The sequence below is a fragment of the Panthera onca genome, chromosome A2 (genome assembly GCF_046562875.1).
Source record: "Panthera onca isolate mPanOnc1 chromosome A2, mPanOnc1 haplotype 2, whole genome shotgun sequence".
NCBI classification, from domain to species: Eukaryota; Metazoa; Chordata; class Mammalia; order Carnivora; family Felidae; genus Panthera; species Panthera onca.
Window position 1 is genome coordinate 167,294,400 of NC_138340.1, and position 23,682 is coordinate 167,318,081.

The window sequence follows — 23,682 nt, forward strand, 5'->3', positions numbered from 1 at the left end:
ACACCGTTCTTTACCAAAGCGATAAATTGCTTCCAAATATCCTGGATTCCACAATAAAGCACGAACGTGCTCCACCTTCTATTCAGAAAACAAGTTTTTAACAGAGCTCTTCTGTTATACCCACGACTTTACAGACAAGGAACCGAAGTAAGATGATTCCTCCCCCATTTCTCCAGTGCACGAGTATTTTCATCAGTGTTACTTTACCACTATGGTAACGTGAACAGGAACGATGCAATCGTTGTGCCTCTGGTCACAGATATAAAAATACATGCATGCATTTTGCCACAGGAGTTAAAGCAACTCGCCTTCAGCTCTTTTTTCTTTCTTTACTAAACATAAAACAAAAGTCTAGTATAATCTCTAGGAGAGAAAATACTTTAGAAATTCCCAGCAGTACATCCACGTCTCTACAGTGACCGCTGCTGTGGGACAAGGAGAGACGGCAGATCTCCCAACAACTGCTGAACCTCACGTGTCACAAAATACAGACAAGGATTTTGAGTTATTTGAAAAAGGGAAGTAGCTGGGCAGAAGCAAGATTAAAACCAGAGATCAGTAATAAATCTAAAGGGTTAGAAAGCTAAAGGCAATACTAAAGATTACAAGAAACAAACGGAAGGACACGTTTTCGGTGATGCTTTCAACACTGAAAGTTATATTAAGGAGGAAGATGGACCCGGTGCCATTGGCTTCGGCTCCTTACGGGTATTTTCAGCGTCAAGGACTGCGTGAACAGAGGCAGGCACAGAACATGCATCGTGTAGGATAAAGAGCATTTTGTAGATGACAAAGGAGAAGCTGGAGAGTACCGAGATATTAACTAGGAGAGAAGGAGGCTGTCGAGGCAGTCAAACCATTCCCATCCACGTAGGGGTCTGGTGGAGGCCACGCAGACGGGCAAACTCAAACCTCGTGGGCAGGACGGACCCGAGATCCATAGGTTCCCAACATCACTGTCCAGGACTTGTCTCTAGGGTGATCGTGGCAAAACCTCACCCCCAAGCAGCACACAAACTCCGGCTGCCGTTCCAGAGTGTCGACGCTTTCTCGGCATTGTCTCCTCCACGGACAACAGGCGATATTGGATTCCCCTCCATAGAAACGTTTCCCACGTGACTAGCCTCCCGTCCCTGGACCCCTCCTGTGAGGCGTGCGGGCACCGTCACCCTTCTGGTCACAGTGTTTATGCACACATCCCTTCAATACGGTGCCACACACGGCAGCTTGCTTTTAGGCAGAGCAGAGGCAGAGCCCGTGCACCGCAGGTGCACCCACATCCTCCCCTGCGGGACTAAGCACAGCAACGAAGCACATCTGCCCATCTACGTACACCCCCAGCCGTCGCTCGTCTTCCACCGTCCTCTCTCTTCACACTACTCCCAGAACACTCGGTTCATGCTTGAGAAACTCGAGAATAAATTAGTCTTGTGAGCGCCCTCGCAGAGGGCACCGAACAGCGCACGGAGAGGGGCTCGACCAGGTTTTCAGAAGACGCGAGCGTGCGCTCTGCCTACGTGCAGTAGCTCAGGCCCATCTGTAATCGGATGAAACAAAATTAAAGCCAGAACATTAAAATAGAAATCACTGAGAGCACCTTTCAGGAGTGAGACGGGTTGTTTATGCGTGTTCCTCAGCCCCATCCGAGAATGTCGCACTCGGGCGGTACCATTTCTTTCCAAGCACAGAACTCACTACCTGGAGGAGGGATAAGGAACGCGCTCCCCACAGCATCTTCTTCAAACATCAGCCAGGTCAGCTGTGATTTTTGTCAGGAATTACAAAGTAATCGTTACAAGGTTAAATTTCCAAACAGAAGCCTGCAGAAAAGTATTCTGCGTAGCTAACAAGAAGACCAATTTCTTGGGGCGCCTGGGTGGCTCAGTCGGTTGAGCGTCCGACTTCGGCTCAGGTCATGATCTCACGGTCCGTGAGGTCGAGCCCCGCGTCGGGCTCTGTGCTGACAGCTCAGAGCCTGGAGCCTGCTTCTGATTCTGTGTCTCCCTCTCTCTGCCCCTTCCCTGCTCATGCTCTGTCTCTCTCTGTCAAAAATAAATAAACATTAAAAAAAATTAAAAAAAAAAAAAGACCAATTTCTTTTGGGCGGAAAACACGCAGGTAGTAAGACTGTTGTGAGATTTTAAACACTTGGATGGAGGGGGATATTTTTTAATGGGGATTTTTCTTAAAACTTTATGGAGTTCAAGAAAGACACCTTAAAATGGATACGGAGAGTGGCAGGCACTGTCCCAAGCAGCTCATATCCGTAAGACGTTTTGGAATCTAGCCACGGGCATAAAGCGGTTAACAGTACTCGTCGTCATCATTCAAATTGTTCCCGTTACAAGTAACGGAAAACCGGACCCAAACTGGCTGAAGCATAAAGGAAACCTATCTACTCAGGTAAGCGAGAACACTGACTAGGGCTGGCTTCCGGGCGTAAACTACGTCGCCAGGGCTTGGACTCTGTCCAGATCTCTGCGGTTTCCTATGTGATCCTTCTCTGAGGTTCACGGACTGGCCCCGCAGCGGCAGCTCTCACCCGATGACAGGTCTTCTCTTGTTTCTACATAAGAAGAATTAAAAGAACTTTCTGGTAGCTCCTATAAAAATACGGAGTCCATCTGACCGTCCTCGCTAGGTCATATGCCTGTCCCAGCTACGTCGCTGTGGCCGGGACATTGATTTTCTGACTAGCTCAGGCTGGTCATACGGTACAGTCTGTCCCGGGACTGAAGAGTCCCCAGTGCTGGCGGAGAAGGGCTGGCGGATGGTGAGAAGAACAAAGGTCCCCTTTATGTAGAAAGGACCCATTTGGGAAAATGAAGTAACTTGTCAAATTCAGACACCTAAAAGTCTAGACTTGACCTCGGGTCTACCTATCTAAACCCAAAGCTTTCCTACTCTGTCCTCCACAGGTCCTCTCACTTATTCACAGGATGAAAAACTCTCAGGACTGCAGAGAGACCCCTACTCGTCTTCTAGACCCATCCTTAATGCAACATACCTCAAGGGGACAATATTTGTTGGAAAAGTTTAAACTACTATGTGAAAGATTAGTAAAATCACCTATGAATCTAATTTGGCTTCTCAAGAAATTTTAGCTTCTCCTTAGGCTATTTTTGAAAACTTCCAAACAGGAGTGGCCAGCTTAGAAAATTTAATTCCACTAAGAACACAATGATCTGAAGTGGAGCTTCAAATTACCTTGTTTCGCAGCCAGAATACTATTTATTCCAAAGTTACAGCAAACATTTTAACTTTTAAGGTCTTTCCTGATCGATTTCTAATCAACTTGGTAACTTCTTTAGACCTACTTTCAGGGAAGTAAAAAAAGGGGAGGGGGGCGCCTGGGTGGCTCAGTTGTGGAGCCTGGTGGGACCCGGTTTCGGCCGGGGTCACGACCTCAGGGTTCCTGAGTTCAAGCCCTGCCTGCGCTCTGGCAGAGCCTGCTTGGGATTCTCTCTGCTTCTCCCCCAAGCGCGCACTCACTCTCAAAATAAACAACAAAACAGGACTATTTGCATTTTGTATGTTTTCTGTGTACTCTGAACTGAACCTTATTTCAATAAAAGTACAAACATAAGTTTAAATAACAACTGAGTCACTGTCATTAAAAAAAAAAAAAAAAAAGACAAACTTGTCCCAATTTGTGCTTCTGGCCGTGACGGAGGTTTAGGGACCAGATTTAAGGTCTTACCTCCAACAAGCAAAAGATCAGACAAAGTGTAAGCAACGACGGTTTTCGGGCACTCGACTGTCATCGTTAAGAAAAGGGAAACAAAGCGAGCGGAGGTTTCCAGGCCACAACTGGAGCGGCGCGAGGACACAACTGCGCCCCGCAGGAGGCCCCCGGGAGCCCGGGAGGGGCTGGCCCGCGGGGCACCGACCCCGGCCCGGCCCGAGGGCCCCGAAGAAGCGCCCGACACTTTGCCCTCCGCGAGGCAGCCCAGCGCCGCACGCGCGGCGCTCGAAGTCACTTCGCGGAGCGTGAACGGCCGGCACCCCGCGTACAAAATTCACGTCGGGCATCCGATCGAACTTGGCCAGAGCCCTCCAGGTCCCAGCGGAAGGAGAGCGCAGCCCACCGGGGAGGACGCTCAGCCGAGCCCACGGAGCAGCCACAGGCACAGACCAGAGCACCGCCGGAGAGCCGGCCCGCGCCCGCCGGGCCGCAGGGGGCGCGGGACCCGGCCCGGGGAGCGCGGCGAGGGCGCGGGCGGCGGGCGCCACCCGGCAGCAGCGGGAGACGCAGTCGGGCCGGCAGGTGCACGCGCGCAAGGGCGGACGCCAATGGAACTCGGCGCGCAGGACAGTCCTCTGCGCAACGACGGCTGAACTGTGGAACGTGCAGAAAACCACGGTGCCGGCAGCCCGGGGAAGCAGCCTCCCGGGACTCAGGAGGGCGGGGGCCGGGGGGGAAGCACCAACCAGGGCCCTGACGAGCGCGCCGCGGGAGGAGCGCGGCCCGGCGAGCATGCGCGGTGTGGCCGAGCGCGGGGCGGGGCCGGGGAGCACGCGCGGCGTGGGAGCGCCGCGCCGGCGACTGAGACGTCTGTGCCGTGCGCGGGGCCGAGCCCGCGAGCATGCGTGCTGTGGCCGTGAGCGGGGCCGGGCCGGCGAGCACGCGCGGCGTGGCAGAGCCGCCGCCGGCACGCCGAACTCGGCGCTGTGCGCGGGGCGGGGCGGGGCCGTTGAGCATGCGCGCCGGGGCGCGGCGGCCGCGGCCGCGGTTGCTGGGCAACGGCGAGCGGCGCGGAGGTCGGTTCCGGGGGCGGGTGCCACCGGCGCGGGGCGGGAGCGCGGCCGCGGGGACCCCGTCGGGCAGCGCAGGCCCTCGGTCCCCCGCGCGGCCTACTTAATCGCGACCGTTGTTGGGAGGGCCGAACCTCCGGCCGGTGTGTGCGAGCGGTGACACTGCCCGTCACTGAGCGGGAGCCGAGCCCACAGGTAGGGCGAAGTTGTTACGGAGCACCTGCACCGGTAGCCTGCGCGTCTGCGCGCTGCTGCCCCCCTCGGCGCCGTGTCCCCACGTCGCACGAACGAGGGGGCCACCAGCTACCGAACAGCGAGGCAGCGTGTCGGGCTGCCTTCTCTCGTGTGCGTGGTTGCCATTAGCATGCTTATCGATAAGCTTGAGGTCACGTAGACACTCTGGCACCACCGTGGAGATTTTTGTGACCAAGCCCTAACACTTCTAACTAGTTAATGGTGGAATTTACCAAGAAAGAATGTTCTCGTTAATTTTGGCTCTTAAAGCTGGGCAAGGATCAAGTTTCTAACCCTCCCATTGTTGCAGACTGATTAATTATGTAATCTTGAAGGAGCCACCGATCTCTGGATTTGTTTTCTCCTTTATAAAATGGAGTGGGACTAGATATCTGATGATATTTATTATCCGGTAATGATATTATCATTAACTCGGAAAGTTCATGATACTGTGGGGCGGAGAAGGTACACGCTTTTCAGAAGCTCTTCCCTTGACGTGAATCATAGTGGCTTAGGGTGCAGTCACTTGAGATAAAACTGTAGGCTGTAGATAGCTAGCTGTGATAATTAAAGAGTTGTTAGTATGATGTAAATTATGTTCTGCCAGGGTACAGGTGTTGTGAAAGAAGAAGATTCTGGAAGGCATCCGCAGCATTTCAAACCCCTTGTGCCATTACTGCAACTTACACTGTCCTGATGGATGGAAAAGGCTGGATGGAAACTTCCTGCTTGGGGGTGGCCTGGGTGGCCCAGTCGGTTAAGCATTCGACTTTGGCTCAGGCCCTGATCTCGTGGTTCCTGAGTTTGAGCCCCACGTCAGGCTCCGAGCTGACAGCTCAGAGCCTCCCTCCCTCTCTCGGCCCCTCCCCCCCCTCAAAACTAAACATTTAAAAATTTAAAAAGAAAGAAAGAAGGGAGGGAGGAAGGAACTTCTTGCATGCCTGCCTTGAGGCCAGATTGGAAAGCGAGCACGGAAACTGCCTTCTAGTTTCCGAAGCGTCTTAGCCCCCACTCAGCCTCGGAAACATCACAGCTTTGTTTCCCGTATCCTCACTTTCCACTCGACAGCAACTTTATTCTTCTCGACTAATTTAATGCAGGTGTAGATCCTTAGATACATATTTTGGATTTCTTGCTTTCTAGTCTTAAAATTAGGCCCCATTTCCTAGATGACTTTAATAACTACTGTTTCTCTCCATTCCTGTGGATTTTGGACCCTTGTCTTCAGAAGCTGGACCCTTGCCTAAACACTAAAACTAAAAGGGCCAATTCAAATTCTTCCACCGGTTTCAAAGGGAATTGGAGCAAGAATAACCACTTACAGAGTATCTTCTGCATGAAAGGGCCCTTTAGACACTTTGCAGGGTGGTCTCATTTAATCCTAAAAATAACCCTGCAAGGAGTGCATTATTACGTCTGTTTTAAGGTGAGGACACTACAACTCAGATATAGTATCTTGCCCAGCAACGGGTTTGTTCCCCGTATTCTGTATCTCTATGTTCTGGACAGACTGAGGTCATAGGACTCCCCTTGAATTCCAGGATATTCGTGGTTCCCTTTCCCCCATAAATAATAAACACAGGCCGAGTTCCCCAGTGCCTCGTCTCCTCCTGATCCCGGGGTGTTAAGTGTGCTCATTTCCCTCTTATCTGTCCTTCAGCCCCCAGCTTAAATGTCCTCTTAAAGAGATACTTCACTTACTATTCTCTGATCTCGTCAGTCTGAAATTTTGTTGTGTTTCCGTACAATGGTGTATCCAGCAATGGATTGTTCTCGTTTATATTCATATGCTCCCTCCCACTAGCTAGAGATTCGAGGACAGGGCTCAGTGGGTCGTGACTGGTGTGAGTCTCTCTAGAATCACGGTGCGTGGCTCAGTGCTGTGCTTTGGCAGACATTCGCGGATCAATCAGACTCCCAAACATACCTTCCCCATAAACTTCAGAAGAGATGTTTACGTACACTCTAACTCTGACTTCCTGTTGCTTTTGTCTCTGCGGTGGGAGAATTCAGGGGATGTGACACGACGATCGAACCCGACAGGGCCGAGCGGCGCCTCTCCGGACTCAGCATGCTACAACGTAAGGTATGCAATCCTGCGTGTAAACAAACACTGTTTTACTCCTGAATACATTTTAATTCAGCCATCTGAAAGTATAAAAATACAGTTGCAAGACCTCGCTCCAATGAGGAACTGTCCCCTTAGTCCCCACTAAAGCATCCCATAGCTGTGCAGTTTTCGTCTTAAGTTTTCACCAAAAAAGCACGTACTTAAATGCAAGAGTCTCTTTCATATTACAGAAGCCAGATTTGCCTTGAGTCTAATTTTACTGTAGTGAAACAGAATGTGTTCAGGCATGCGCAACTTTTATAGGTCATGACGAATTAATTCATATTTAAGACCTCAGTAATTAAACGATATTACTATGTCGCCAACACAAATGGGGACACCGGGCTTCCCTGCACCTAGGTGACATGGGTCAAGCACTGTTTACTATTAACTTTGGTCTAGTGTGCTGCCAGGGCTGAGTAGTAAAGGCTAAGTTTTCTTCCAAATGATGTATTACATAACGTTCTGCATGTAAGGCTTTTTTCCTACTTTTTAGGGTCATTCATCTAAACAAGATAACTTAGCAGTCACTGCAGTTGCTTTACAAGATCACATTTTACATGACCTTCAACTTCGAAATCTTTCAATAGCAGATCCTTCCAAGACAAAGGCACAACAGAGAGACACCAGATCCAAGTCTCTAAAAAGAAATACAAAAGCAGTAGTAGATACTGGCCTTAAAACAACAGTACAAGGCCCTAAAGTGGAAGATCCAGAAAAAGAATATGTTCTTGATCCAAAACCACCACCATTAACTTTAGGTAAGTTCATCTCATCATTCATATTTTGGCTTATTAGAGCTAATGAATCTAGTTGAGATTAATAGTATAATTTTTTTTTTCTGGAACAGAAATTATTCTCATTTATAATCTTACAGAAATATATTCATGTACTAAAGTTTAAAAATTACGGGGACGATCTGGGCAAGAAAATAAAGATGAATAAGTAAAAATAGTAGAATACGATAACTATCCACTGGTCCAGACTGGCGGAAATCGGGCACTCTCACAGGTGAACGGGAACTAATAAATCTATAGACAGGGGCCAGAACTCGAAAATCACCGTCCGGCCAACAGCACAGGAAGAACAAGCGTCAGCAGATGCCGAGGCCGGTGGGAGGCCATGTTGCGACGCAGGATGTAGTCACAGCCTCACAGAGTGTCCACTCACCACAGAGGGAGACACCGCAGCCTCATGTTGGTGACGCTGTGCCAGCAGCACCCTGACCAAGTGATCCAAGTGCCGTCACCATAGGGCCCCACGCTGACAGCACGCGCCCCAACCCCGTGCTCTGAGAAAGTGCCGTCGCCAAAATGCACATGTGAATTTGATCATGAGGACACTTCAGACACACCCAAACTGACGGACATTCTACAGTTTTGGGCCTCTCTTCAAAAGTGTCAAGGAGAGCAAATGAAGACAGAGAAACCGTCCCAGGTTAGAGGGGACGCAGGGGATAGGACAGCAGACTGCAGTGTGTGATCTGGGACAAAAAGAGGACTTCAGTGAGACAAGAACGAGATCCGTGAGGAATACAGACGAACTGGCACCTGCTAGATCACCATGAATTCCCTCATTTTGATCATCGAACCAGGGTTATGTAAAATATTAACATTTGGGGAAACTGGGTAAAAGGCACACGAGGATTCTTTATACTGGTTTTACAGCGTTTTGCAAGTCTCAAATTACTTTAGGCTGTAAATTTAGAAATAGAGAAGAGTTTTAAACGATGCCGGGCACGGAAAATAGGTTTGTCTGGGGGCGTGGAGCCCTCGCGCGCGTGTGCTGGCTGGAGGCGTGCTGGGAGGCCTGGGGGCTGCGGCCGCACAGCGTGGAGGGGAGCCTGCCACCACAGCGGTGCCCAGCGGACACCTGTCACTGTCCTCTGAACCGCAAACGGTGCCGGCCGTATTCTAGGAGACGGCGTAGCTCAAGAACATGCAGAGGCTTGGTATGATGTTATATAATAACTTAGTGACTGTCTTCCGTTGTGCGTCTGTAATTTACGGATTTGATCAAGTAGATGATCATCATAGTTTAGCAGGAAAGATTTAAATTAGACATCAGGAAGAATTTCACAACTTGGAAAATAAGGGAGATTAAAGAGGAGAGGAAATGACATACTCTTTCAGGAGCTGTTCACATTTGCAAAAAAAAGTTTTAACTGTTCTCATTAATCACTGATAAGGTTGAATCATGTTTTGTTTTGTTTTTTAAGTTTATTTAGTTTGAGAGAGAGAGTGCATGTGCCAACAGGGGAGGGGCAGAGAGAGAGAGAGAGAGAGAGAGAGAGAGAGAGAGAATCCGAGGCAGGCACCGTGCTGACAGTGTGGACGCCAACTCAGGGCTCAAACTCACAAACCGTGAGATCATGACCTGAGCTGAAATCAAGAGCCAGACACTCAACAGACTGAGCCACCCAGGCGCCCAAATCATATGTTTCATTACTGCCTTTACCTGGTATTGCAGTCAGGTCTCTGTTTGCTGATTTGGTGGTGTTCTTTATGTACTCTGCATATTAATCCCTCATTGATTTACCACTGAGAAGATCTGCTCCTGGCCTGGTACCTCTTTTAATTTTATGTGTTATTTTTTATTGAATAAAATATTCCTTCTGATTACTGTTAAATCCATCGGCTTTTCTCTGTTATTGTTTATGCTTTGGGGGATTTAAGGAATCCTTATCCATTCTGAGATGACAAAGATTTTCCACATTTTCTTTATTTACCTTCAAAGTTTTGCCTTTCCCATTTAGACCTCGTCACAGTTTATTTTGCACAAGGTACTGGGAACAGCAGTTGACAGAAGCATTTATGTCAGCACACTGTTACCTGTTGTTTGCTGAGCCGCAGCACCCCCCTTCTTCCTGTGCCAGGATCCCACGGTCACACAGAGGGAGAGAGAGGAGGGTTATGATTTGGGGGCTTCTGTCTCTGGACCAGTATTTTACTGTTTTAATTAATAAGAGCTTTGTAATATGTCTTAATAACTGGTAGGAAAAGACCCAAAATTATCCCCCCAAAAAAGTTCTTAGAAGAATATTCTTTCAGTACACTAAAGGACAGTTTGTGGAGCCACTCCTTCTGGAACCTTCCATCACCGTGCTCCCATGTGGATCACTGCCGTGCGGGGCGAGCGCAGGGCCCACAGCCGGGGGTCTCCTCCATGTGCCCCAAGGGCTGGCCCCGTCCTGCACTCCCACCTGTACCCACCCGACTGCCACCACTCCTCCGGGCATGTGCCCCACTGGCAGCCTCCCAGGAGCAGGTGCGTGGGGGCCCGCGCCTTGGGGCGTCTATGTGGGCGCAGGCCTCCCACGCTGGCCCTCCCGTATTCTACCCCCGCTTTCCCTCAGCTCCTCCTCTCAGCCAGCTGGCCTTCACTCCCCCTTCCTGTCTTCCAGCTGACGCTCACGTCTCCACGACACAAGTTCCCATTTTGGAGCGCTCTGTTGGTGCTCAGAGTGTCCCTGGCACAGCTTCCTACTCTGGTTTCCAGCTGCAACACCTCACCGTCCGTCTGCGGAGACGGGGGGCGCCGCACCTGCTCCCTCACCCGGGGAGGCACTGGACTCCCACTGCGGCATGAGCTGCACACTTGACCCAGGAGAACACATGCCGGCTGTCAGGTATCGCTTCGGTGGTCAGTCCATCCTGACAGTAATTCTGCCTCATAGGAATCTTTAGCAAGGGAGAAACTTGATTGATACTCACTCTGTGAAGGTCACCAGTGGCAAAAAGTGGGCTGAATCGGAAGAAGACAACACTGAAGGCTGAACCCTAAAACAGGCGACAAGTGAGAACCTTTGGCCAAGACATGTGGACACTTCAGATTCTTCAACTTCTCTCCCTGAAAACCGGATAGCAGTCCTGCCTACGTGGAGAATACTGTGAAAATGACACAAGTATGGCAAGTTCTTTGTAAATAAAAGCGTTCCTACCGTTGACCTTTAGCACCCATAGAAGACCAGTGTTCCCCATATGGTGGAAGAAAGCACGCCGTATGTTTTGTTTTCAAATTTGTTTGCAGAACAATGTCATTAAATTACGAGTACTACGTTCCGGATGTATTGTACCTTCATTTTCTCTTGTTTTCACTTCAGCTCAGAAGTTGGGCCTGTTTGAACCTCCCCCATTGCCACTATCATCAGAGGAATGGGAAAAAGTGAAACAAAGATCCATCACGCAAGGGGACTCAACGCAGCCATGCCCAATCTGCAAAGAAGAATTTGAACTTCGCCCCCAGGTGTGTAGCGGGAAAATCAGATAAGCAGGCTTGGGGACTAGACTAAGCTGGAGCTTAAGATCCCAGCCTTCATTTCTCCAATTTCTTCTGCCTACGTGACCTCAAATACTTACATTTTCTCTTCCGTTAATTAGAGTGTGTGTGTGAGAGAGGTAAACACTCTCATTAAACAGTTTTGTTTATTTACCGAATGATATTCTCAAGCACAAAGTCTGTACAAAAGGAATGCTCCTGTTCCCCTGGCCGGAAACGAGCTAGAGGGTGAGCGGAGGCCTGCAGTGCAGGAAGAAGGAGAGCAAAGGGGAATTTTAAGTTGTTTTGTGAACTGAAATCATAAAAAAAAAAAAAAGAAAGAAAAAAGGAAGGAAGGAAGAAAAAAAAAAGAAAAAGAAAAACTTGAATCTCCAAAGAATTTGTGTAAGAATGTTTAAGTAAAATCTTTTAATGTCTTTATTCACGAACCCTTACCATAGTAGGGTTGACTTATAGACAGTATGCAGTCGAGGCGCGTCGTAGAGATTTCTGTGCATACGGTGCCTGCCCAATCTCCTGTGATCTCCTCACACTTAGGGGCGCTCCCCCCTCGAGGATCTGGCGTTTTGTTTTAAGCTCGCAGCCGCCCTACAGTGCTTTCCTGTGGGCGCTGCCCGCGCTTCCTACCGAGCAGGTGCAGGTTTGCTGGAAAATGCAGCAAACAGAGTCAGAGCAGGCCCTCAGTTCATAGCCTGGGAACCTCGGGCTTTCCTCACTACCTGGCACATAACTCTCAAACTTAATTTGTTTTAATGAGTTTCATCGTTAACAAGTTAGTTCACAGCCATAAAACGTTTGTTCTTTACTAATTTGAATTCACAGGTTATTTTAAACGTACTTATTGTATTCCAGCTCTCTATCGAGACCTCATCTTACCTGTATGAAAGCTGGGGATCTGGGAAAGATTTTAGCCCTTAAACCACAGAATTATCATCTAGGATAATTTAGTATTTTGGTGGGGCAAGAGTGACTAGAACCACAACTAGTCTTTCCGGCCCCAGCAACGTCTTTTTTAATTACGCTGTAAATACTGAGGCTGACTGGTGTGTGAAGAATGACAGCTTATGCAAGTGTCTTAGAGGGAGCAGGGACGGGGTGCACCATGCCCATCCCTTCCATTCTGCTGTTTATACATTTCTCACTCAGTCTTTATTTCGTTTGGTCACAGTTACAGACACTTGTGTTCATTTTGCATGTTTACTTCGTTTATTGTTCTGTGTTTAGAGTTGTCCTTAGTCACAAACAACAGCTGGTATGCCCTCCAGCATTTATGATTTCAGAGGACCTCGGTTATCTTGTGCGTCCCAGAGGGAGGCATGGTACCCATTTAATAGATGAGGGCACAAGCAAGTCAAGTGACCCACACCAGGGTGACTCAGGAAGTATGTTCAAGGTCAGCTGGAATCTAGTCCCAGCTTCTAGCATATGGACCACCACTTGGTCATTTACTTTTATCTCAGATAATGTTCGCCGATAACAAACATTTATGGACGTTTACAAGTATATTTTAGGGGCACCTGGGTGGCTCAGTCGGTTAAATCTGATTCTTGATTTTGGCTCAGGTCATGATCTCACAGTTCATGGGATCGAGCCCCACATCAGGCTCTGTGCTGGCAGCTCAGAGCCTGCTTGGGATTCTTAATCTCTCTCTCTCCCCCTCCCCAGCTCATGCTCTGTTTCTCAAAATAAACATTAAAAAAGAGTTTATTTTAAATATACAGAAGTACAGTGTTATTCAACATAGATCCTCAAATATCTGCTGATGAAACACTGACGGATATTCCACAAAGAATGCAAAATCGAGCACACCAAAGGGTGCTAATAGATTAATGGCGATAATTAACGAGGACCCGTGTTACTAAGGTTTTCCAGTTTAGGCTTATTGGCAGTCAGTTTCAAGTCAAGGTTTTTTAACTTTGTGGGTTCTATCTAGTCCAGTATTTCTTCCATTCTTCCTATTTAAGAGGGGAAGAGTAGAGTGAAGGAAGGGGGTGGGGGGAACCGGGGAAGTGTTCACAGCAGGAGTAGTGTTAGAGGCTGCTGGGAGCTGAGCCCCTCGACGCCCCTCTCCTCCTCTCTGGAAGAAGCCAGGGCCGCGGGCCCTCTCGCCGGGCTCCCTCCGTGCGCGTGCTCGCAGCTCACTGGGGCTGGTGTCCTGGTATCACCCCCTGGTTCTCCTTCCAGAAGAACCACCTACCCTCTTCCTTATTCCACAGCCCAGAATATCACTATGCGGTGGAGAATTTGGGTCACAGAGAGGTGATGCTTTCTTGTGAGCGCACTTTCCCTGCATTTCAGAGAGAACAAGTGTTTCGTATGTGTGTAGGGTTTATTGCTGTTTAAACTGAAGTGTGTTAGAATTAATAAAGCTGCCATCGGTTGAACAAAGCCCTAAGCAAAGACATTTGTTCGCGCTCCCCCGTCTCCTCCTTGGGCACCTCCCTCCCCATACGCCAGCCCCCTTCCCTCCCAAGGTCTGCCCAGGAAACACGTCTATTTCCTAATATATTTAACACACTCATTTTAACGGCTTACTAGCAATCATCCTGTGTTTGATGTTTCAGATTGTTGTTCACGGAGTTTTTCTTGTCGAGAGGATATACCTGTGCTGTGCTCAACTTTAAATATTAGAAATATCAAGGTTATTAATCTGCTTTTTTAATTTTTCAAAGAAACAACACAGCCTACCTTTTAAGCATTCAGAATTTTTCTTTTAATTAATGCATTTATGCTGCTGCTCTTTGAAAACCAATTTAAACTTCAAACATTTTTGTCTTCTCGCAAACAGGTGCTGCTTTCATGTTCGCATGTGTTTCACAGAGTGAGTGAGTCCCACCTCCTTCCCTCGTAAAGTGTGCAGTGCGTCGCCCGTGTAGCGATCGCTCATTCAAAGTCTCCTGAAAAGAACCACTTACTTTATCCGTAACCACCGCTGAGCGTTAGAAATATGACTTTAGGCTACAGTGCAGTTCATCCTGTTTTGGAAGTCACGAGTCTTCTGCGACGAAAGACCCGCAAGTGTTTGTATAACGCACTCCTCCTGGTGGCACATCAAAGTGACGGCCCGCTTCCCAGGCCTGACTGCGGTAGCCTCACGCACGAGCCGTCACCTCCCTTGACGCGAGCTGTTGGCAGGAGTTTTTGATGTAGCTGCATGTACATTCTTGTAAAATTTCACTTTTGGAACGAGTTTCATGAGGAAGGTGTTACCATCTGATGAAACTTCTTCCCTTTATGCTCTAATCTAAATTGGACTGTCTCATAATTATGAGAGAAAAGAGCGCTATAATTACATTCGAGGTAAAAATGTTATTTATAAGTAATTACTTATAAAACGTTCAATGTTTTTCTTCAGGCATGCCTCCAGGCTTTTGAAAAATTCGCAAATAAAAAAACCTGCCCCCTCTGTAGAAAGAATCAGTACCAAACCAGAGTGATTCACGACGGAGCGCGGCTGTTCAAAGTAAAGTGTGCGACAAGGTAGGAAGGGTCCCCTGTGCCCTCGGGCCCCACGGCCCACCTGGGATGTGCTGTCCTGCAGCCCAGCCGTGACGATTCACGTTCAAGGTCGTGGGGATGTTGCCTCACCGCGGCCCCACCCCACCCCACCCCAGTCTCGCCCGGTTTTGAAACGCCTGTCGAAGCAACTGTCCTGAGTCAGTCATTTCAAACTCCTGTGTTCCAGGATCCAGGCCTCCTGGAGGGGACACGTGGTTAGGAAGTGGTACCGAGACCTGAGGAGAACAGTGCCGCCCACGGACGCCAAGTTGAGGAGAAAATTCTTTGAAGGAAAGGTAGGGGAAGGCCCTCGATCCCCCAGAGTGCGCGCGCGCGGGTGAGACTCAGCGGGGGCAGGAAGACCAGCAGAGGCTGGGGACGCCCGACGCTCGTTCGTGCGCGGGCTTTTTGAAAACGGTTGAGATGCTGCGAAAAATCCCGGTCAACGTAAACTGACTTTCCAACCCAGACAGTGGGGGACAGATCTTCTCTTCTAGTGAAACCATGAAATTCATAAAATTGGAAGAAGTTTAAATTCAAAACAACTTTTGTCTGGCCATTTCGTGACACCCGCTTAAATAATCTCTCAGGGTAAAGGAATGGAAACAAGCTTACTTTCTCACACCCCCTGCATTGCGAGTTCCAAGAGCAGGAGGAACTTTGTACAAATGAAGGCCTGCAGCGCTGCGTTTTACTGGGGCCTCCCAGGGCCTCCCAGAGTCACCAAATGTGAGAGTTTCAGAAATAAGGAACGGCAGTTTCTACCCTTTCTTTAAACCTTTTTTTCTCAAATTTTTTAATGTTTATTTATTTTTGAGAGAGAGACAAAGCAGGGGAGGGGCAGAGAGAGAGGGAGACACAGAATCCGAAGCGGGCTCCGGGCTCCGAGCCGTCAGCACAGAGCCCGATGCGGGGCTCAAACCAATGACCATGAGATCATGACGTCAGCCAAAGCCAGACACTCAGCCAACTGAGCCACCCGGGGGCCCTTTAAACCTTTTTTTTTTTTATCAGTTACGTTTACCTTTTTTGGCTTAGTAATTTTCCATCATCGAAGCCCATACAGAAGGGACAGATTTCGCACAGCGGAAGGAGCCGGCTGAGCCCACGCTCCCACCCCAGCTCCGCCCTCATGCGCTTTGGGGCTCCAGGCGTGTGTAACGGGACAGTGATAATCTCGACCTTGCAGCGGGGCCCGAACAAGTGGAGCTGTGTTGACAGAGGCCTAGCACACAGCAGGCGCTCGGCAGTGTATGTCCATCATAAGTGCCGATACGTTGTTTGAGTTCATCTTTATGTTACCTGCTTCAGATCGAGTGGTAGTGTATATTTTTTAAAGTTTATTTATTTTTGAGAGACAGAGGGCAGGAGAGCACGCACGTGTGAGTGGGGGAGGGGCGGAGAGGGAGAGAGAGAATCCCAAGCAGACTCTGCGCGGTCAGCGCGGAGCCTGACTCGGGGCTCGAGCTCACGAGCTGTGAGGTCCTGACCTGAGCCGACATCAAGAGTCAGACACTTAACCACCTGAGCCTCCCAAGCACCCTGATAGTCCATACTGTTTTTGCTGGCGTGTCCTGTATGAGACTATGGCATTCTCACGTGAGGTGAGCTTTAAATCTCTAAGAATTCACAGTCACACTTTCCTGTAATCATTATGTATGGAAGTTTCCCTTACACATTTATTTAGATCTTTCCCACACTTACTTGTTTCTTTTTAGCCTGCACTCCATAGAAAATTACTCTCTACCGTATAGAGGGATCCCTCTTCTCCCCGTCGTTATCGCGCCTTCAGTGTGTAAAGCATAAGTGACCTCAGTCCTGTGCTTTGGGGGAAGAGGCTGATGTTCACGACGTGCTTCCTGGTTTTATCCGACTCCCAATCTGACCTTCTCGGGTGAGGTACTGTCTCTGTGCATCTTGTAAACCCCCCCTTCCTCATCTGCGCCCTGGCTGGGGGGCTTCTGAGAGCGCCCGGAACTGTACAGGGGTCCTGGAGGTATGCACTGAGGCTCGGCCCGCAAACAGGACGGTGCTGGATGTTCCCAGGGCCCTTTCCGATCACTCAGGTCGTTCGTCCAGGCGACATAGTTACGGGTGTGTGCAAAAGTAAATTGGGACCTTGGCTGACTGTGATGGCATTATGTCTCGGATTTAATCAAGAAAACACAGCTGATTTGTGCTCAGGAGCAGGACAACACCAAATGCAACGTGTGAGTAAATAACCCTAAAACCCTGTATCTCGAAGACAAGACCGCACCACTGATGGAGGGAGGAGCTTGTAGGGCAAGGGCAGCCTGAGCGCCGGGGGGGATGCACCACGAGTGCTGCCTGGCCCCACGGGAGGGGTCCTCTCGGGCCCACGGGGGACAGAGGCACAGGGTGGCTCTGGCAGATGAGCGGGGCCCACAGCAGCCCCTGCTGGCTGCCCAAGTGGAGGTGGGCAGAGGGAGGGCGGGGGCTGTAGAGGGAGAATCCGCCATCCGATATAAGAAAAAACTATTTTCTGAGTCAACGATGCACGTTGTAGCGTGAACTGAGGAGCAAAACACATTTAGGGAAATGGGACAGTCCCGGTGAAAGCCCCCTGCCCACATCGGCGTACGGGGTGGACACGAGAAACGCCGTGCATTCTTCAGCACCATCTACTGGACAGGAGGGACAGCCAATCAGCTACAACTCCCAAAGTTACTGCATAAGAAGAGTATGTGCCACCTCCATTTGTCTTGGACAAGTGACCCTTTCCTCTGAGGGCGCTGACCTCCCTTCCGGCTCTCCGTTCCTCTGAGCTTTGCATCTAGTTTTTAAAAGTCCTTGTCCACCGACCAAGATAATGGGCTGCCTGCTGCTCACCGCGGTACACCTGTCTTCTGGCCAGTTAGCTGTCCCAGCGCCGTCCTCCGCCTTCCTCACACCCGCCATCTCTCCAGGGGTCACTCGCTCTCAAGTCCGCGAACGGGGTTCTCGGCCTGCTATTTTCTCTACTCTGCACACTGACAGTAATTCTTAGTAATTCTAATGTAATAATGGCTTTCGAATCAGAAATTATTGATTTTTTTCTCTTAGAAAATTTTAATTACACATGATAGTCATTTTACCTACGCGTATAAATTTTTCATTTGCATACGCCATCTTATAATCATTTTTGAAAATATAGGCTACACTTTTTCACATAAAGCAGTCATGAGACTCGACCGATTCTATATCTACACACAAATACATGCGCGCACACACACATAAACACACAATTACATACCCATGCACAGACACACGTGTAAAGACACACACGGTGATTCAGATCGTTCTTCCCCAGAAGTATCGATTTAATGTTAGACTCAATTTGTTGCACAACTAGGCATTTTATAATTTTTTCAGCTTTTTATTATTATTATTAACTCTGTAATCCTCACTCTCTCTGCTAGTTTCCTAAATCTCTGTAATTTCTTCTTACCTCATTCTACTCCCTTATCCCATTTGGCCATAAACACTGAAATCTATACCCAAGCCTCATTTGATTTTTTTAAATGCTAATCCCAGTTACTTAACACACAGTGTAATATGTTCCAGGTGTACAATGTAGTGATTCAACACCACACCACCCGGTGCTCATCACAAGTGCATCCTTAATCCCCATCACCTGTTTCCCTATCCTCCACCCACCTCCTCTTTGGTGGCCATCAGTGTGTTCTCTGTAGTTAAGAGTCTGTATCTTGGTTTGTCTCTCGTCTCGCTCTCTTTTTTCCTTTGCTCATTTGCTTTGTTTCTTCAATTCCACATAAGAGTGAAGTCCTATGGTATTTGTCTTTCTCTGACTGACTGACTTGCTTAGTTAGCATTGTACTCTCTAGATCTATCCATGTTGTTGCAGATGTCAAGATTACATTTTTTCATGCCTGAGTAATATTCTATTGTGTATATATACCACATCTTTATCCGTTCATTAGTTGATGGACACTTGGGCCGCTTCCATGATTTGGCTACTGTAAATAATGCTGCAGTCAACAGGGGTGTGTGTATCCTTTTGAGTTAGTGTTTTTGTGTTCTTTGGGTAAACCGCCAGTAGTGTAATTACTGGGTCCTGGGGTGGTTCTCTTTTTTAACTTTTTGAGGAACCTCCATACTGTTTTCCAGAGCGGCTGCACCAGTTTGCATTCCCACCAGCAGCGCAAGAGGGTTCCCGTTTCTCCACACGCTCGCCAACGCTTGCTGTTTCTCGTGTGTTTGATTTCAGCCATTCTGGCAGGTGCGAAGTGATGTCTCACTGCAGTTTCGGTTTGCATTTCCCTGACGGTGATGATGAGCATCTTCCGTTTCTGTTGGCCGTCAGCATGTCTTCCTTGGAGAAATGTCTGTTCATGTCTTGTGCCGTCTTTTGACTGGATTATTCGGGGTTTTTTGGTGTTGACTTATGTAAGTTCTCCATATATTTTGGACACTAGCCCTTTATCAGATAAGCCATTTGCAAATATCTTCTGCCATTTGTAGGTTGTTTTCTAGTTTTGCTGTTTCTTTCGCCATGCAGAACCTTTTTATTTTGATGTAGTCACAATAGTTTATTTTTGCTTTTGTTTCCTTTGCCTCAGGAGACATATCTAGAAAAACATCTCTACAGCCGATGACAGAGACATTGCTGCCTATGTTCTCCTCTAGGATTTTTATGGTTTCAGGTCTTATATTTAGGTCTTTAATCCATTTTGTTTTTGTTTTTTTACGTTTTACTTATTTTTGAGAGAGACAGCGTGAGCCGGGTAGGGGCAGCAGGGTGGGGGTGGGGGTGGCGGGCAGAGGATCCAGAGCGGGCTCCAAGCTGACAGCAGAGAGCGCACTGCGGGGCTCAAACTCACAAACCATGAGGTCATGACCTGAGCTGAAGTTGGATGCTCAACCAACTGAGCCCCGCCGGTGCCCCAGTTTTCAATCCATTTTGAATTCATTTTCGTGTATGGTGTAAGAAGAAAGCGGTCCCGTTTCATTCTTTCGCACGTGGCTGTCCAGTTTTCCCAGCACCACTTGCTGAAGGGACTTTTTCCTATGGAACATTCTTTCCTCTTTTCTTGAAGATTAATTGGCCTCACGATTGTGGGTTTTCCTCAGTCTGGATTTTCCATTCTGTCGCACTGTGTGTCTGCGTCTGCACCGGCCCCGGACTGTGGTCACGACTACAGCTTTGTTATGTCACTTGAAGTCACACGGTTGCGGTGCATCCAACTTTGCTTTTCTTTTTCAAAATTGCTTTGGCTGTTCGGGATCTCTTGTGGTTCCATATACATTTTAGGATTGCCAAACCTCATTTTAAATAAATGAAATGTGCATTTACTGTTAGGTGGTGTATTCGTAGTAGGTACACACCCCTGCCACTGCTCCTGGTTGCGTATGTAGGCACATGCCTTACAACAGTTGTCCCCCCTTGTCCCTGAGGGGTGCATTCTAAGATCCCGGGGGGATGCTGGAAATCACAGATGGCACCGAACCCTATATAAACCACATTTTTTCCTATACATACATACCTATGATAAAGTTCAATTTATAAATTAGGCACAGTAAGAGATTAACAATAACTGAGAGAACAATGATGATATCCTGTAATAAAAGTTACATGACTCTGGGTCACTCTCTCAAATATCTTACTGTCCTGCATTCACCTTTCTTGTGATGATGTGAGATGGTGAAATGCCCACGTGACAAGGTGAAGGGAGGCGAGTGACGTGGGACGTAGCGCTGGGCGCCCACTGACCTCTGATGATGCATCTGTTCCGGGACCACGGTTGACCATGCGTAACAAACTGGAGAGCGAGGTTGCAGAGAAGGGGCGGCTGTATGTTTGAACGTCTGTGTGGGTGGAGCCCAGAGGCTGTCCTTTTCTACATAGACTGCTTCCCAGTCACTTATTGAATGGCTCTTGCAATTTAATGATTTTTCTCCTACGTTTTTCAAGCTGACTTGCTAAGCTACAAGCATGGTCTATAAAGTGATAATCTACAATTTTAATCTATAATTTTAAATGCAGTGTGTTTTAGTGATATCCGAAAGATCATTGAACTACTTTATTGAATTTCACATTACCCAGGATTCTATAGATGCATCCAGACCATGCGGCTGCATACACAAGTGATAGCCTGCGGAGAGCTCATACCAATAAATTACGATAAACTACTGGGTGAAAGAAAGACTGTCAAGGGATAAGATACCCACACAGTCTCAAAGTACCATCCCAAAGATTATATGTAATTTACAAACAGCATGAGAAGGCTTTACGCTGGGAAGGTCTGACAGACATCTCAGCCCAACAAACAAAATTACCGATAACCAGACAACTGGACACTATGTATTCCTAATGTATGCAGAGTGCGCTAGGACAAAACATGACCTGTGCACTTTCATGCCAAAAATGCTTCACCTGAAACCAGTCAAGAAAGCATGTAATCAGGCACCTGGGTGGCTCGGCTGATTAAGCACCTGACTTCGACTCAGGTCGCGATCTCGTGGTTTGTGAGTTTGAGCCCCGCATAGGGCTCTGTGCTGACAGGCCAGAGCCTGGAGCCTGTTTTGGGTTCTGTGTCTCCCTCTCTCTCTGTCTCTCTCTCTCAAAAATAAATAAACATGAAAAATAATAGTAAATAAATAATAAAAATTAAAAATAAAATAAATTGGGGCACCTGGGTGGCTCAGTCGGTTAAGCGTTCAACTTCAGCTCCGGTCATGATCTCGCAGTTTGTGAGTTCGAGCCCCGCGTCAGGCTCTGTGCTGACAGCTCGGAGCCTGGAGCCTGCTTCGGATTCTGTGCCTCCTTCTCTCTCTCTGTCCCTCCCCCACTTGTGCTCTGTCTGTGTCTCTCAAAAATAAATATGTAAAAAAAAAAAAAAAACTTTTAAAAAAGATGTTCAACCTTACTCATAATTAAAGAAAACTCAAATGAAAAAAAATCTGTTTCACCTACTAGATTAGCAAGAATTGGAAATTCTGATGATAATTATCTAGTATTGATGACAATGAGAGGAAAATGGACCTTCTTACAAGCCATTGGCAGAACTAAGAATGTACTTCTGGCTGAAAGTTCTCTTTGAGCCCCCTAGAAATTGACCCTACAGATCTACATGTTTGCTAACATGTATCAATGACTGTGTTCACTATAGCCATGATTATGAGAGAGAAGGAATCATAAGCAGCTAGAGTCTGCCCCCAGCTACATCCGTACAGCGATTACCACACAGCAATTATAAAGACCACAGTAGATATGTATGTGGGGGTATAAAAAGATTTCCAAGAAGAGGCAACAAGAAAGGATAATGAGTAGGAAAGGTAACATGATAGGGCTGGGGTGCCACGGTGGGTCAGGTGGTTGAACGTCCGAGTCTTGGTTTCGTGGGTTTGGGCCCCCCATCAGGCTCTCTGCTGGCAGCACAGAGCCTGCTTGGGATTCTCTCTCTCCCTCTCTCTCTGCCCGTCCCCCACTCACACTGTCTCTGATTCTCTCAAAATAAATAAATAAACTTAAAAAAAAGATGATAGGGCTAAAATATAACTAATTACCACAAACATGATTGAGATGAATTTCCCTATTAAATAACAAACTTGAATTACATTGAAAAAAATCTAACAGACACATTAGAATCCAATGAAATAAAAATGCCCTATATAAAGGCATGCTCAAAAATAAATGATGCATATGCAAAAAAAAAAATAAAATAAAATCACAGTAAAATCAATGAATATTAAAGTACACTCGGAAATTCAGAACCTAAATTATACACTGTTCCTGTGTTCGTGACAGTGAGCACACTAGTATTCTGTGGTGTATGGCTAAAGCTGTACTTAGAGGATGATTAGTGTCATGCACACTTATTATTAAACAAGAAAGATGAAAGATCATGAACTAAACATTCAAATGAGAAAGCTATACTGATTAACACTAAAAAAAATTTAAATGCATTAAGTAGAAAGTATAAAGATAAAATAATTTGTTAGGATAAAAGTAAAACTGTAAGTGAAGCCAACAGCTGATATTTTGGGAAAAAGAAACTGAAGATGAAAATTTCATCAGCATTTAAAAAACTAACAATGACTAGGTCTCACCAGAGTTAAAACAGATAAAACAGAATGCAGACACATGGAACAGGAGGCATAACCATATATGTAGAAATCATTTTAAAATGATAAAAGACTTGTATGCAAACTCATGTTGTTAAGTCTGAAAAATCATATGGACATATCTCAGTCTTTACTGAAAATACTAAATTAAATATCCATTCCTAATAATAACAGCAAACACGAGCTAGGTGACATTTCCTTATCAAAGTAAAGACCATACATCAGAAACTAAAAACACATTTTTTAGATAGTGAAACCCTAAAGATGTAAAATCAGTTACCCACTATCATCACACTTCGGTCAATCCTTACCAATGCAATAATACAAGAAAACAAAATATTAGTGTGTGTGTGTGTGTGTGTGTGTGTGTGTGTGTGTGTGTGGTGTGTTTATGGGCATTATATAATAGTACATATATTATTTATACACATGGATTTAAAATCTATAAAATCATTTGAAGAATTAGAACTAAACTATTCGAAGATGTTCACATTCAAGATAAATATGCAAGAATTGTTTCTTATAGAGCAACAATAATGATATAAAGTGCAGTGGAAAAGGATCCCTTGCATAATAGTTAACAACTAAAATTAAACTTAACAAGGAATGTACAAGTACTGCTCAGAAAAAAAAATTTTTCTGGGGGTGACATCAGCAACATGGCCACATAAAATGTCCCTCACTCGTAACCGCCCCCCACCCATCAGCAGCAACAGTCTGGC

At 47.1% G+C, this 23,682-nt stretch overlaps 3 protein-coding genes across 16 annotated transcripts in view; 1 reads left to right on the forward strand and 2 right to left on the reverse strand.

The window, feature by feature from the left end:
- Positions 1–2,153: 2,153 nt before the first annotated feature.
- Positions 2,154–4,479, reverse strand: LOC132677628 (uncharacterized). The gene is made up of 2 exons (XM_060629417.3): positions 3,701–4,479; positions 2,154–2,566 (listed from the first exon to the last, which is right to left on the reverse strand). Exon 1 carries the CDS (start codon positions 4,477–4,479, stop codon positions 3,718–3,720), a length of 762 nt encoding a protein of 253 aa, XP_060485400.2. The 3' UTR covers positions 2,154–2,566; positions 3,701–3,717.
- Positions 4,480–4,861: 382 nt separating this feature from the next.
- The window catches only part of RNF32 (ring finger protein 32), a 37,603-nt gene continuing 18,782 nt past the window's right edge, over positions 4,862–23,682 (forward strand). For 5 of the 14 annotated variants that reach the window (XM_060633488.3, XM_060633495.3, XM_060633496.3 and 2 more), the window contains exons 1-6: positions 6,989–7,075; positions 7,596–7,860; positions 11,202–11,344; positions 14,166–14,198; positions 14,733–14,857; positions 15,063–15,171. In XM_060633488.3, coding sequence (XP_060489471.2) covers positions 7,061–7,075; positions 7,596–7,860; positions 11,202–11,344; positions 14,166–14,198; positions 14,733–14,857; positions 15,063–15,171 — 690 coding nt within the window. In that variant the 5' untranslated portion in view covers positions 6,989–7,060. The other 9 variants (XR_013551922.2, XM_060633490.3, XM_060633494.3 and 6 more) reach the window with 9 other exon arrangements.
- LMBR1 (limb development membrane protein 1) overlaps positions 11,631–23,682 on the reverse strand; it is a 194,745-nt gene continuing 182,693 nt past the window's right edge. The window contains exon 16 of the mRNA XM_078437003.2: positions 11,631–12,022. Within this exon, the coding sequence (XP_078293129.1) occupies positions 11,949–12,022 (74 nt within the window). The 3' untranslated portion in view covers positions 11,631–11,948. The remainder of the gene's footprint in view (positions 12,023–23,682) is intronic.